This window comes from Coturnix japonica, chromosome 14 (genome assembly GCF_001577835.2).
Source record: "Coturnix japonica isolate 7356 chromosome 14, Coturnix japonica 2.1, whole genome shotgun sequence".
Lineage (NCBI taxonomy): Eukaryota > Metazoa > Chordata > Aves > Galliformes > Phasianidae > Coturnix > Coturnix japonica.
In genome coordinates, this window is record NC_029529.1 from 3387904 (window position 1) to 3404361 (window position 16458).

General features: G+C 38.7%; 1 protein-coding gene across 6 annotated transcripts in view; it reads right to left on the reverse strand.

Moving 5' to 3' along the window:
* IQCE (IQ motif containing E) overlaps window positions 1–16458 on the reverse strand; it is a 25864-nt gene continuing 9406 nt past the window's right edge. For all 6 annotated transcript variants that reach the window (XM_015876792.2, XM_015876796.2, XM_015876797.2 and 3 more), the window contains 11 exons: window positions 15203–15360; window positions 14687–14742; window positions 14199–14407; window positions 13691–13795; window positions 12806–12908; window positions 10708–10803; window positions 9863–9886; window positions 8802–8915; window positions 7605–7735; window positions 6796–6911; window positions 1–3495 (listed from right to left, as the gene is read on the reverse strand). In XM_015876792.2, coding sequence (XP_015732278.1) covers window positions 3344–3495; window positions 6796–6911; window positions 7605–7735; window positions 8802–8915; window positions 9863–9886; window positions 10708–10803; window positions 12806–12908; window positions 13691–13795; window positions 14199–14407; window positions 14687–14742; window positions 15203–15360 — 1264 coding nt within the window. In that variant the 3' untranslated portion in view covers window positions 1–3343. The remainder of the gene's footprint in view (window positions 3496–6795; window positions 6912–7604; window positions 7736–8801; window positions 8916–9862; window positions 9887–10707; window positions 10804–12805; window positions 12909–13690; window positions 13796–14198; window positions 14408–14686; window positions 14743–15202; window positions 15361–16458) is intronic.

Below are 16458 nucleotides of genomic sequence, written 5' to 3' on the forward strand. Positions count from 1 at the left end.
TTCATTTACAAACTCGGGCTTTATTGGAAAGTTCAACAGTCAGGAGGAAACACACCGCAACTGTTGGAGCTTTTAAAAAGATCTCAAGATAACTTGCACAGTTCTGATTATTAAAACAATCGTACAAATGATGGCTTTTTGATATGCCAAGATGAATAACTTTCCATTTCACCTATATAAGAAGCTGCCTGTCTAGAGATTATTTGCATAGCTATGTCGGAAATATCACATCTTTCAGGTTGTGATGCCTCAGTAAAATATGTGCAGGCAGAGGCACTTAAGGACAGGAAGAGATCAAATCATGTGAAAGATCTCAACATTCACACGTGATCACTACCTGCAAAGAGCACAGCAAACTGCAAAGGGTTTCAAGTAGGCGACGTTATCCCACGTAGAACTTGTGTATCATCAGAATGGAAAGTGCGCTATTCGGGAGGTTACAGAGGAGTTTGACTTGAATTCAGGACCTTGATGCCCCTGCGAGGTTCTCAGTGATCTCGGCAGAGAATGTTTTTCAGACACGAAATGTCTGCACTGACCCTGTGTTGAGAGGTTTGAGGCACACAGATGTTTGCTGTCCTCAGCTCCCTGCTGAGTTGAGGATGGGAAAAATGCCATTTCATCCAACATTCATGTTTTCTTCCTTTACTGCTTCACGCCTCTTCCCAGATCTCCAGGCCATTCACACTGTGGAGGTTTCTCTCTCTAGCACATACCAAACATTCATACGCTGTGACCGTGTTGTTATCTTTCAGAGTTATGAGTTTGAAGCGTGCTCAAAGGAAGCATCACATTTGTTATGGCTATCAGACAGCAGACTTGCATTTATGAAGCTCATTCACCCCAGAAGACATTTGATCCTTTCCACACTTCCGCTGGTGACTTTGGGTCATACAAAGGGACTGTCTTCCCTTTACCCAGAATTCAGTTATTGACAGCATTGCTGCTGGTCATACGCTCAGTTAAGACAGAAATCTTTCTACTCTGTATCTGTTTCCTGAGACTTTCATATTGGTTCTTTATTATGGCACCATAAATTGCATGTCAGCTTCATTACATTTGCTGTCCAAGTGTTTCCCTGTAGGGTAACAGTTAGGTGAGTACTCTATATCAGACTCGGTCCTGACACACACTACCTATTCTCTCCTTAATGTGTCAGTCCTCAGCTCTAGTTACTCCCTCTCTGGAGGTATCCATGACAGGCACAGTTACAGACTTGAAACATTATACATAAGAAACTCAATACAGATCTGCTTCTGTTTAGCAAAATGACAAAGTGACTTCTCTTTTTTTAATAGCATGACTTTCAGCAATAGAGGGAAATAGGTCCAGGCTTCTGCCAAGAGGAGTTTATCCCTTTTATTCTTTTATTTTATATGCCTTTTTTCAACCTTTCTGCAGAGAGCAGTCACGTGTTCGAAGTACCAGGAGGAAAAAATTTACCCAACTCGAGTACAAATGACATTCTTCAGTCTGCTTTGGGTATGGAGAGCTCTCAAAACTGCCTTTGGAAACAGCAAAGACAGCATTTCTACTGCTGGGATTAAATGAAATCAGCTGCATTGTGCTGCAGCCATCCAGTTTCCTCTTTGGCTGCAAGTACTGGCATGAACTATGATAAGCTCAGATAGTGCTTCATTGAAATCAGAGGGCTGAGACAGCTCTGAGTTATTAGTATTCTGCAATACAGCAGCGACTGATTTTTAATTTAAAAAAGAAGAGGGAAAAGGTGATAAAAATCTTCTATTTAAGAGTGTGCTTTCTGTTTACAGGAGACTTTATTACTCCTTGATGACAAAGAAACCATTAGGGTCTCCGCAAAGACTTCACTGTGTGTTTGTAAAATAAATTCTCCTTCCAGTAAACATCACGTAATTTACCTGGTTCACCATTTACAAAGCAAAACAAAATGCATTTTAATGCCTTTGGAGGATGTTGCAGTGATAACCTGGAATATAAGGTCCTCCTTCCAGACAGGAAGAGGTACTGTTTGTGTAAAGGATCAAAAAAGATTCCTCTGACCGTGTTCTCCACAGCCCATTATGTCACTGGTCCCTTCATGAAGTCTGGTAAAGATAATGTCTATTGGTCTTATTGTTTCTGGGCTGTCTTGACATCTATAAGCCAACTGCTTATCCTGCTTCGGTTCAGGCTACATGAGATACTTTACCCATCCCCATGCACAGAGTGCACAGTGCCATGCCTTCCAGCATAAGCCTCACAGCTAATGACAGAAGATGGCTGTGACCCTTGTCCCTGCCTGTGACTGGACTGAGGGTGTATTTGCAGTATATACTGCTAACGTGCACACACACACACACACACAAAGGTAGTGCTGAGAGGAGAAATCAACAGCAAAGAAACATTTAACTTAAAACCCCTCAGTGTGCAGTGCATGAGCAGTCTAGCTAGGTGGGGGTTCTAGGCAATCCAGTGATGTAAGCTGAAACAGGACATACAGCCCCATATCTTCTATGCCAAATGTTTCCAGTGCCATCTCTAATGCGTGCATTATCCACTTGCATTTGTGATATGTAAGCAGAAAAACTCATCACAAGGGCACTCCTGCCATGGCACCCTTTCTCTGACAAATATAAATAGACACATTTACATGATCACATACAAAGTAGTACAATATACTATAGCAAACACAATGGGAAAAAGCAATAAATAAGAAAACCGTGCAGATGCAGGAGGCCTAGAGCAGGACTATGAGAAGTGATTCTCTAAAACATCTGCACAGCCTGTAAATGTTTAGTGTAGACAAATGCAAATTAAAATGTGACAACACAATTTTTAAACAGAGAGGACCTCATAGCAAATACAAGCTGTTCCCCTTTGCATACACAGGCTGAAAATTGGGGCTAAGCCAGTTTTCACTTTCCAATTGAAAAAGTACCTTAGTCAACTTGAATGCCTTTGTTTGACACAAAGTGCTCTCAGCACAGCATGGAGCTGTAGACGTCCCTGTTCTTAACAGGGCAGTTGGACTAGATGGCCTTTAAAGCTCCCTTCCAACTCAAACAAATCCATGATTCTATGAAATATCTCGAGTCTTTGCTGCTTTCATTTAGATTTGTCAACTTCAAGTTCCATCTCACAAAATCAACTGTTTTGGTGCAGCACTTTTAAAATCCAATCTCTTTGTACCATAAGGCTAAGGGTAACCAACAGTCAGCACCTTGTAGCCATATACATCTGCAGAGATGACATATCAAACAAGTATTCACCCACAGCTGAAAAAAAGCAGACAACTGCAGGCTAATACTCCCCCGATTTGTTCATCTTTGATATGCTTCACCTTGGTGGAAATACCTTTGTTTGTGAATCAAATAATTCAAGATCAGAGCCCATTAAAGAAGTGGGTGGAGGTTTTCTTCATCCTCAGCGATGGAGACACAATTACAAGATCATCTGAATCGTCCGAGTGAGCTTCATCCATAGACAGAGACACAGTGGGCTGTGGTTCCTTCTCACAAGACCCGGCTGAAATAACTGCAAAAGGAAACAAGGGCATCAATAAAGAACCGTGACAAAAACAAGCCCTTGTGGGAAGAGTAATATTCTCTGAGCCATCAAGTTTCCAGAATTACCTGTAGTTATGAATAACTCTCATCTATCTTTTCCTGCATGTAACTATTCCTGTTCTGCTTTAATGAAAGAACATGCATGCCAAGCATTAAGTTGACACACTGACCACGCATGATTTGTCTTATTGTCTTTAAATCTTTGCAAGCGGTTACACACCACAAAGTAAAGCAATGCGATACTGAAACCATCCCAGGTCATAAAGATTAATATTTATTACATGGTCAGAAAAGGAAAAAATGATACAAGCAAGCTTAAGCTAAGCATAAAGGTCACAATGAGAACTACAGTCAGATATAAATAGAGAGAAGGGAAATGGCTGAGAAATATAACAGAAGCTGTCAGTGATGATGTTGTTCATTCATCTACCTATAAACCACCACATATCTTCACGTGCTGTTATACCTTACTTAAAGTTCAATTGGTTCTACGCATATCAGCAATTGTAATTTAAAGAAATGTTCAAGGCATAAACAGATAGAACCCTAGTGATTCCAGTAAAAATTGAAAAGAGAAAACTGATACATGAGGTCCTTTACATCTGACAAGCAGAACCAGCAGATTCCAAGCCCTGTGTAAGAAATGTATTAACTTAATGACGACAGCTATTAAGATCTTCTAGCTCAACATCCTGCTCTCAGCTCCACTTATTTTTGTTTCAAGTATCGGTTCTCTGAAAAAAAAACTATCACCTAGAGAAAAAGAAAACAAATCAAGATGACTCGTGGTAGAAAAAGGAGACACACAAGTAATAGGCTTTGCACTGAGAGTTTGACACTGGAATAGAAAACAGAGGGCATACAGGGAACCTTCCTTAGGGAGAAGAACTGATGTTCCATGGCTATCACAGTGAAATGAGAGGTTCCTGATGAAGAAATCTGCTAGTATGGAAGAGGCGTACACAGCAACTGGAATGTGGAATAAAGAAAAGGGGACTGCAACCAGCCCCAAAATAGAGAAAGGGTGACAGACAGAGAGCCTGTGAATGGAAACAAGGAATGCAGGAGGCCATTACATTGACCTCAACCTACAGAAGCAAAGAAACGCGTGACTTTCTAGTTAAGTGAAATTCCTCTCTGTATCAGTCAGCAAAGAACATAAGAATTTTTTCAGAAAGATTTATGAGTGCTGGCGATAGGGATAAGCAAAGAGAACTTCTGGAAGCAAGCACAGTAACTAGGAGATGCAACTCCACCAACAAACAGATATCATATATAAAATGGCTTAATGTTGACCAAATCATTTGTGATTATATCCTGTTCTTGAAGAACGAGATTTTATTGCCCTCACCTTCAGCTGAACACACTTCAAAATGACAACAATATCTTTGTGCTTGTGAATGGCCAAGCACAGCAGAGAAACAACTATATGTGATTTCACTATGACTTCAATAATACTTCAGATAAGTTAACAGTTGCATCCAGAGCGGCAAAGTAATATGTGGAGGGCAGTGCTTACTCAAGATTGCTACACATATTCAGAACGTTCTCTTCCTTCCTATCACTCCCCTGACAGAAAGAAACAAAAACCTACATTATAGACTGAATTGTTATCATCTGTTCCACTTCATCGGAAGCAAAGAAACTGCTACAAACCTTCAAGCAGTATCCACACTGGTAAACACAGCGAAGCAGCCCTGAATGCTGCAACATTTGTGGTAGATTTTATTTCTCTAAAGAAAACAGAGATGCCTAACGTGATGAAAACAATGTAATTTATTCTAACTCATATATAAGCCTCTTTAAAACACACTTTCATCTTTCCCTTTCCTCTCAGAATAGCGCCAAAAGGCTTGTGAAATTAAATGACTTATTGCTGTGTGTATTTTCATAGAAAGTTTCAGATCTTTGAAAGATTCAAAGGTCACAAAATGCGAGTTTGACCTTGGAACGAATGAAGCAAGAGCTTGTTCAACAGCTGCATGATTTAAAGCCAAAGGAATTTGATTGCTTTAAATCACTCAGCTGTTAAACAAGCTCCTTGTGTCTCCTCTGCTTTCCAAAATACAAAATGACCAGTGAAGTGCATTACTCCAACAGCCAATTTCATGAGCACATTTTCACATCAGTCATGAGCTAGGAAGGACAGACATCAGACTTTTAGTAAACCTGAAGTTGCTAGAGCAGTACAGGCCAAGCAAAACTGGAGGCTGTGGGGTTTCTTTTCTGGATACTATCACTAGGCATAACTAAAATCACTCAAAACTAAAATATCTTCAGTATTACTGACCCCTTCAAAAGTAGCTGAATGTGCTTCTGAATATGGTAAACAATGAAGTTTCTTATATACGTTCTCCTCCACTGAAGGGTAATCTTTGTATTCACAGCCCTAACAAATCTGGATTATTCCCCATCTCATATCTTAGAGAAACAGCCTGAGCTGCTTAAACCATGCTCTGTTTCTCAGAACGTCTGCAGGGAGTGTCAGCTTTTCACCAACAAAAATAAGTCAATGTTTCTCAGGTCACCTTCAAAGCTGCTCTTTTTTTCTCCAACTGGGGTCCATTAAATCTCCTGTTCAGGATAGTGCCAGCTTTTTCTGTTTGTTGTTAACTCGTTTGAAGCTGTAAGTCTAAGGCTGTTCTTTCTGCATCATTGTTTTGCCTTTCTTACTCAGTACTTCCAACATCCTCTTAGAAGCACCTTTGGTTTTAGCTGTGTGTTCTCAGAAGCAGCAAGTAGAATTCAAGAAGGAAACCAAATTGTAGATCAGCCATGAAAAAAGAAAAGACATTTTCCCAGTTTGCACCACTGTGGTACCAGCTGGAAAGATTATCCACAGCTTCTTCCTTACTGCAGCAAATGAAGACTGCTGAAGAAACAGGACTGAATAGACACAACTGACTTGTCTACAGCTTCAGGTCCAAAGCATGGTGGAAAACACCATACAACAGCTACAGTGGTGAGGAGGATTGAAGAGTAGTGAGACAATACAAGGGAACATTATGCTCCTTCAATAATTACCATTAACCCCAGAGAGACCTTCCAGTTTGAAGTGGCAGCAAGCAGGTGAAGTACCACAGAGAAGCTGGAAGTGGTATTTGCAGAACTTATAGTCTTTATTTGAGGGACGACACTTGCTTATATAAATGGTTACATGCATACAGAGTGCAAGGATGTGTACATGCATGCAGGAGTTCTCTGTAAAATTAAGGACACATTTGCTCAAACTCCACATACTTCTGAGCACAGAGGGAAATGTGATTACCAGGAAGAGATGACATGCTGGTTGAAGTTCTCTGGAGTGCTGCTGAGACTGGTTTGTTCTCTGTAATGTAGGCAGCAGAATCAGTTTTCTCACTCGTTGTGCCAGACACAGAGGGCCTGCAAAAAGACACAATGCATGAGGTACAGAACAGGAACACCAATCTATTGTCAGAATGCATACTGGACAGTGTCTTGTATTACTAGCATCAAAGTTTATCACTTAGGGAAGTGAGCACAGTCACTCACATGAGGTGATAATAAGTAACTCTCACTGTAACCATAGCAGTCAGCACTAATGGCTTCTGGTACAGTAAACCCTGGAGAAAAAGGAAGCACATTTTCAAGTCAGAGCCACCATAAATCTACGTAGTAAGCAAATCACTGAGTTCTTCCTGAGCCGAGTAGACTGCATGTGAGATCATATTCTGTCTCCTTCCTGTTCTTCTTCCACATGACATTTAACTTTTACATGTCAGGGCTCCGCTCAATTTTAAGCTAGTGTAGCAGCAATGAGTTTGATAGCAACTATATTTCTTTTTTTTTTTTTTTTCCTAAAGAGTAATTATTTTCTTCTACTTTCCCTCATCCCTATGGAAGAGAATATGCAGCAGGACGTAGGAAGACTGCAACAAGAAACTCTTCAGTTGCATACCCACGAGCAAGCTATCTTGTGTGTGCATTTGAACAATGCTCTCTTTCTCCTTCTGTGCCAAGGAACACACACTAACATCCTACACAAAAAAATTACCCCTCCTCTGTAATAAAAACAATTTTTCTACTGTACTGCAGAAAAATCTATTCATCACTTACCTTTCCTCAAGCAGTACCGTACGTGTTAAGTGAGCCCTGAAAACGGACTGGATGAATGTCACACTCTTCTCTTTCTCTTTGCAGAGAGAAGATGAGCTCAAGGAGTTTGACACATGAGGCACACAGGAGTTCTGCAGAGTAATCAGATCAAAGAGAAATGACCTTTCACAAATTGCATGGAAACATGACAGAAGCTTTGTCAATTTTATTCCTGATTGTGAAAACAGCAGTGGAGCAAACACTTCTATCTTTTGGTCTGCAGCCTTAAAGGTTCCATAAGACAAAATCAGCAGGAATGCAAACCTGATCACCCTACAAGTTTTGAAGTATCAATATTCAATTAATGAAATGTTAGATATTTGCAAGATAACGTTTATAGAGTTCTAAAGTTCATTTATATCTCAGGCATGAAACCATCTAGAAGTCAAAAGAGGTAATGCAGCCTTCATGAGGGATATGTCTTCTGCTTGCAGCAAGCAGATCTATTCAGTCCTGCTACAACTGGCCTATTTGCTTAGAACTGTCAAGTGCAACCAGATGGACAACATGAATGGAGAATTACAAATTAATTTTAGCCTGCTAAAGGTGCAAAGGATGTTCACATAAGCTGGCAAACGATTTACAGAACAGGAAAAAAACGCTTGATCGGTAAGGAATTTTTTTTTCCACACTCAGAATTGAGCTATCTGAAGAAAATTCAACATAACTGAAGAAACTGCAAGTCTTTGGTTGAACAAACCACAAAGAAGATTCCTTTACTTTTCAAGGCAGTCAAAGAGGGTTTCTAAATCCTTATTTCTGAAATTCAGTGACAAAGGTTTGCCTATTACAACGATTCAACGAACACTTAGGTATAATTAGAGTTCCCAATAACACTCAAAATGAATGACATAAAGATTATGTTACTGGCTGATAGAAGAACCAGGAAAAAAATAAGAGGACACAGTTACAGTCTATAATGCAGAGGAATTATAGCTTTACTTCTAAGAAAAACTGTGGACTAAAGAAGTCAGAAAGGAATGCCAGGGAATGAACTTGATATCTCTCTGGAAATACAGTGGTGCTGCCAACCAGTGCATTAAGATTGCTCTACTGGGTGACACAGAGAACTAAATGTGGAAGTATATTTTCACTTTACTGTATAAAGTAAAGTGAAAATAATGGTATATCTGGATAACCATTTGTTCCCAAAGTTACCTTTCTTCCAAGGCTTTTCCCGTTGTAGGATTGGGCATCGTGCAGCCCACTACTCAGTAGCAGCTTCTGCCGAGCCAGATGTCCTCTGAAAGCTGCCTGAAGCACAACAACTGCCTAGCATTGAGAAGAAAAACGGAATGGTAACTCCCTTGAAAGGTGGCAGCTGTAAATTAAAACAGGAGTCCCAGGCATAGAGGCACATATGCAAAATAGCTTTTCCCTTTGCAATGGACAGTAGCGTCCTCACATTTTTGTATGCTGAAGGGATCGCACACATCTACTTCACAGATATTCTGATACAATCCAGAGAATACCCAGCATGGGAGGGATGAAACAACCCATGGTTTAAACTCAGACTAAGAGTTGTTCATCACTGATCCTATCAAATGCAATTACATTCCAGCTGCCAGTGCTAGCCTATATTTCACACATAGAGAAATATTATCCCACTCTCCTATTAGATTCTGGCTAGCCAGCAGGATCTCTGATGCTCTGGTATGATCAGAAATCAAGTAAAGCCTGGCAAACCACTGCAGTGATTATGCTGAATGCAGCAGTCTTTCCTCTCTGCTCAAATATTTTACTAGATTCTAATCTAGATATAACACATGCTTGTGTCATATAACTAGAATTTGTTCTGACCTCTGCAAGAAGGATTTATTCTCTGTAAGAAACAAGTGTAAGACGCTATGCTGTGTGATTTGAGAGAAGTTTAATCAAATCCTGTATGCAAAGCATTTATTAAGTGACAAAATTGTCAAACAAGCTCAGTTTCTGAAGAACACTCAGCAATGTTTCTCTTTAGGAAAGGCTTCAAAATCCTACTTGAAATTCTTCTGAAGATTCATCACAGTGAAAATGAAAAACATAGAGAAAACTTGAGATTGAATGGTGAACACTTTGACAAGATACATCAAACACTATCAGGATGTCACAAGGTGGATCATGGATGGTCTTTGAACAACATATCACAATACAAACTCTTTAATAAAAAAAATACTATTGAGTTATGCTTTTAATACAAGTTAGACTGTTTTGTTGGGTATCCTAAACATACTCACCTCACCCAGAGCAATTTCTTCCCTCTGAAATGGAAAATACATTAAGTTGTAGATTGTTACATCTCAGTGTTTAACATAATAAATAACACAATCATTTAAAAGAATTTAACCCCACCTTATATTTTATCATTTCATTATTTTCACTGCCTAACAAACTCCGCTGTTGTTTGAAAGCTTACTGGGGAAAAGAAAAAAGAAAGAACAAACAGTTGAGATAATAAGGAAAAGTGCAATGATATCAGGACTCAGTACCGCTTACTCTAGCTTTAGCTCTTGTGTCATTCATTTGCAGCCTCAAATGGAAAGTTAGGCAGCTTTCCTAAGCACAGGCTCAAAGCACTGAGAAGTCTGTTCTTCACAACAGTATGCAGGAAGAAGAAAAAAGACCAAAACAATTCTCATGAAAGCTTGCCTTGGTGCTATAGGCATTAGTTTCTAGAAGAGACTTCTCTGATGTGGCACATTAGAGGGACAGGACACATCAGCTGCACATTAGGTTTATTAGCTTGGCCTCCACTCCAGTGCTAACACTATGTGCAGCAGGAAGGAGCCACAAGAAGAGTATCCAAGGTGGCAGTGTTACTAAGGGAGCACTGCTTCTGCTCCTTTAGTTTATCTGCTCACCCAGGTTCCCCCACATAGAAACTCCACTTCTCAGAAACAAGCTTCTAGGAAGCAAAGCCAAAAGCAGCATCAGGAAGGACTTGAAAAGAGTGGTGCAAGAGAAGATGATGGTAAGGAATCACTGCTGCAGCTCCTGGAGCCCTGCAGCAGGCTACACAGACTCTGAAATCAGACTAAGATTCAGAGGATGACCTCACTGCTTCCCAGCTGGAGACCCTCACCTTGCTTTGGTACAACCTCCACCATCTCTGGATACATCTGGCAGCTTGTTCCTTCTTGCAATCTTCTTCATCTTTAACAGTGCAGACTGGTGAACACTGAGAAGGAGAATCTTTAACTTATTACACTGATGCAAATTAGAATTCTGTGACAGGATAAAGGTTACAACTGACTCAGAAAAATCAACACCCAAAGTCCTTAAATGTTCTGCCTTCCTATAGGGTGTAAAGGACGGTAAGGAGCAAATGCTGCTGAATACTGCTCATGTTCAAGCCTATAATCTAGATGACTGTTACTGTAAAACATGTTCCTGTCCTTGTTTCAGCAGCTAGCTGAACATGGGAATGGAAAGGTTTTCATCTACACATACTTCTATGTTTCTATGCATTGCTAAAGCAGTAGGAACTCTTACAGTGGAAACCAATGCTTTGCTGACAAGAAACTATTATATTATTGACGGACTGAGAACAAATGTTAGGGTACCTAATGTTGCAATACTTCTCCAAGGAACACAAATATTAATTAACCTGGAAGCTCTCTTGTGTCTCCTTCTGGCAGGTGGGACCCCAAAATTGTATTTAACCTTACTGATGTGTTGGCCATCATGTGACACGTGCAAAACTGAGAGCTTGTGTAAATTAGTACAACCCTACTCTTCTGTCTTAAAGAAATTAGTTAATTAGAGGAAAAAGACAAAGAAACAGAACAAAACAAGATTTTCTTCCAGATATTTCTCCTGAGATGTGGCTGTACCTTGAGCCTCTGGCCAACTGATCCTTTTGATCCCTAAATATCAAACCTATACCAATCATCTGACTGACTTGCCAAACTTAAGTTACAACAGCAATTTTAAAACACTAACCTACTTTGTTGGTATAAAATCCCAAGTAAAGGAATGAGAGATTTTATAGGCCCTGAAAAAAGCTGCTTGATTCCTTGAAAAGGATTTATTTATAACCTTTGAAATGCTGAGTTAAAGGCTTACGTTTAGCAAATGGATCATGTTATATTAAAAGTGACAACCTACCATTAAAATGAAAAATTGGTAGGAACTTAGTGATAATTACAAATAATGGGAACATTTCAATAAATAGATGGTTACCAGCCAAGAATATACATAGTCTGCAGAGGAAAGAAAAGACTGTTCATTGGCTGTTTCTAAATAGAAACTCAAGTTATTTGGTATTCAAAACATCATTTAACATCCATCACCCTGTAACAAGAAATCTAAGTTAGATTCCTACAGAACTGCACTATATATCAAAAATAGCATCCTCTTAAGCTCACGGACATTTTTATTTACATTTTTGTATTACCTGTATTTCAGGTAACTTTCAAGTACTTTAATTTTAAAGTTCAAATGATCAGAATCTCTGGTTATATTTGTCAAATGGTTTTTAGTGGAATGAGATTAACATGACCTCCCTATATCCAAAAGCACTTCTGTCAGTGCCCATTCCTCCCTACAGACCAATCACAAGAACATTCAGCAAAGGACTGGAAGATTACTGAGATACCAAGTTTACTCCTAGTTCATGAATAAAACAAATTGAGCACACAAGTCTATTTAAGACTGTCCAGGACAAATGGCTGCACACACAGTTATTAGACACCTAAGCATCCAGAATGGAGACGCTATGAATACTTTAACTCTAGAAACACATCAGTTAAAGTGGGTTAAGTGCTTATTGCATTGTATTGGCATTTTCTTCCATTTTTACTTAAATATCATGTCCTAACTGCAGTGAAACTAAAAACCACCAACAAAATACTTTGTTTTCATAACAATTAGGGCTCATTATCTGGTAAACTTTCATATGAAAAAACAAAACAAAACAAAACAAAAAGGGCTCAGCTTCCATCCAAACAGAAAAGCTAAATAGTATTTTCTGACTGGATAGCACAGGTGCCCTAAAAGATCACCTAGTCAGCATAAAATCATTGGCAAGGGCTGTTTTTCTTCTCACTTCCTCCCCCTCCCCCCCTTTCCTTCTGTGTGTGTCTTTTGTCCGAAGAGTCTAATTTAGCTAATTAGACTATCTGATCAATTCACAGGATATCAGATGAAAGGAAAAATACCCACAAAATACTTCTCTGTACCTTATTAACTTCCTCTAATACATCTTCTGTCATTTGTCTTTCTTCTTCCTCCAATTTTGACTGTGATTTCCCTACTTTCTGTGTAAGGCTCTGGATTTCCTCGCTGCGGTTGGAAAGGCAAATGTATTAATAGCTAGACATTTGCTGTGTTCCTGCATTGAATATACTGAACCTATTTCATAAAATTGGGTTACTTTGGATTTTTTAAATGTCAAAGTGGGAAACGGTGCTTAGGAACCATTAGACATACTCTCATAGTAAAAGAACATTGACAATCAATTCTCAAGTTGCGACAGCAAAGCCTTTGGTTAAAATTATAAAGAAAATGGCCCAAGGTTAGAATGGTACAATTGATGCTATTAATAATGCAAGTAGATTTGAAACGATGACTGACAACTATGGAACTGTAACCAAGTCCCAGCTTACAAAGAAGTAAGGAAATCATTATTTCTCTCCCCTACATTTGCACAGGATTATTACCAATATATTAGCAGTGGTTTAAAGGCAGAAGCTTCTAGATAAGGTAAGGATACTAAGAAGGTAAAGATACTACAGTTTTTTCTTTAAATTAAAAATTTCTTAAGTACAACATGGCAGATTTATTTCTCCATTCACCTCATTCGCTTTTTTTTGCAATCTAATTCTTCCTATTTTATGTCTCAGTCTTTTACTTTCTTTAAAGACTGTAGATTTCTTCCCCTGATAACTTATTCCATCCACCCATCCGAGTTTTGCCTAAATGAATTCCCAACTTCCCGCAGTCCATATGATCTATGAATTTTGTGTGACTTCAAATGAGAATTTTCTTTAATGGGTTTTGGCTGGTTCTTTTTTCCTTGGTGTTACTTATTTCTTTTAAAGATTTACTAAAACAAGATACGATACCTTAAAGTCTGCTCTTCCTTAGTGCTTTCTTCCTTGTTATTCTGGCACTTCTGCAGCTCCAGCTCTGCTTCAGCCTTGGCCTGAAGTAACTGCTTGATGTCCAACCTATACAGGTGTAAGGAAATCTAAGCAATACTTTCAACTTTCAGACTTCAATAAAGTAATTATTTTTTTTATTTAAACTTCTAAACAAAATGGGTTTTCCTAAATTTGGAATGGAACCAAACATTTAATTTACCCTTTTAAATAATGAAGTGAAATGAAGTGCTCTATTAGCAATACACAGCTGTGTACATCACTGCTCATGATCAGAATAACCAGCATGCCCTTACACAGTGACATATGAAAGTAGTCTGAGCAACTTAAATTGCAAATCAATTGCTAACAAGAAAGAAAACAGCGTATGCCCTAGCAGAAGGAAAGTTTAAGTGGAGAAAGTGGCAAACCAGAACAAAACTTATGCTAAAAAAAAGAAAACAAAAAACAAAAAGAACACTAATGCACTTACTCTTTAGTAAGTAGGAGACTCTGAAGAGCACTCCTATCACTCTTCAGTTTCTTCACTAGCCCTCGGAGACGATGGCATTCCTCAAGGTGATCTACCTGTTGAGAGGCTGCATGACTTGGGCCTGTAGATGGTGAAGATGACACACCAAGTAACTGTGCTGACTCACTATCTGCTGACAACACTCTGGTGTTCTCCATGTTGCCTACTTTCTGAGCAAGACAAATTTACACAAAAGAAAACACAAAGAGGAGAAAAATTAAGCATAAAATTTTTTCACTTAGGCCACGAGACAAGATGAAATGAAAACTGTTTCTAAAACATGCATCTACATGTAATAACTCTGAGAAAAGAAGAAAAGGGGAGGAACGTGGCATAAACATCAGTTCACATGTGTGAGACAGAATACACTGGCTTGCGCTCGTGGCAGTTTGTAACTATATTTTCTGTTTAGAGACATTTAAGATGGCCACATGAACATTAACGCTCACCTTTTCTAGTTCCAAAATCCGCTTCATAAGGCTCTGTCTGCTCCATTCACTATAACCTAAATGCAAAAACAAAACTTAAAGCAGGAAACCATACTGGTGAATTAATATTTCTCTGCCCATACAAAAGGATTGCTTTAAGATCACTAAGCTGTAAAGAGGCAGCAACCAAAAGATGAAAATCACATCGATGGATGTGACTTCCCACATCAGTTAGCTCAAAAATCAATATAAGCCTCTGGTATTTTTCAGTTTTCAACAACTGGAAAAATTTGCCAGCAAATTTTAATCCTTAAGTGATTGCAGTCCAGAATTCTCAGGGATCCTGGAGCAGCATCCCTACTATGTAGAGATAGACCCCTCTAACAAACACCTGTTACAACGTTTGGCCAAACCAAATCTCTATTTTTGTTTTACCTCCCTTATTTCTGCCACTCTAGGGTCCTGCCCTCCCTCTCAAACATCTTTCAAATGTACCTACATCCCTGGCCCCACATTTATCGACTTTTCAGTGCCTACTTTTTGTTTTACTGGATGCAGGAGAACAGCTCAATATGTGATCTAGATCTTCTTTCAGACACCGATTCTCATGTTGCAATTCCTTGATATTCCGGGACAACCTAAGGACAGCAGCATTCAGTGCCTTCAGTCGTTTTTGTGTATCTCTGCCCTCTGCACTTGAAAAAGGATCAAAAACAGGAAGTTAACTTTAAAGCAGAGAACAAAAAGCAGCATCAAAAGAAATAAAAGTCTCTCTATCTAGCTGGTTAATTGTCTCCACTTCCTCCCTGATAACATTTCTCAGCATTTTTGATTAGAGAGGTTGATTTATTTTTTTTCTCTAACACAATAAAGATAATTTTGCTCAACACTTTCACAATGACTTTAATTTACATCAGTGTAAGAAGTTAAACTTTGAAAGTTCATTGATTACCTTATATGCTCATTTCTTCAGTGCATGAACAGGAGTGCTTGTCTGAGTTTTACTTACTTTTCTACTTTTTTTCTTAACAAAGTGTATAATGCCTTTACCAGTAATCTAATCCACAGATCAAAAAACACTTCAGCCAATGCAGAGACTTGTCTGAAAAAAGCCTTCAACACAGAAAGCTAACTTGTGTGCTCCAAATTGCTCTCTTCCATTCAGTAAAAGCAGCTTGAGATTGGAAGAACATGCTATACACAGAAAGATCCCTCACATAAATGTATTTTGAAATAACTGCGAATGCTGCTCTAATGTGAAAGACTCCAATCCTGTGAAAGTAAACTCCTGACAAATGTATTTCTTTCTTTAAGATACATTTGAATCAGTGAGATATTTGAAACAGATTTAGTGCTATTTACATTGATGTGTGGAAATGAGAAGCACTAGAATAGGGAAAACCTGCTCTGCATTAAAAATACTTCAAGTGTTACAATGATTCTGCCTTTCTAATTCTTCTAATAAGAGGAGGAAGAAATCTCAGCTTCCAGATGTACAAAGTTGTAAAGCTTGTTAGCAAAACAGATTTCTAGTGAAATGAAGCACTTAATACTTAAATGAAGCATTTAACACTTAAATGAATAAGTTCTTGCAAACTTACATCTGAAATCAAAGGACGGACCTAGTTTTGGACAAATGCTACTGTAAAGGAATCTTACATCACTTAATCACTGAAATAATTGTAAGGTAAAATGGAAGATGGTCTACAATTTTGCTATCAGAGTAAAAAAAAAATGAACCTAACTTACATTTTGGAAATTGAAAGAAACTGAAATCAGGAAAAACAAACAAA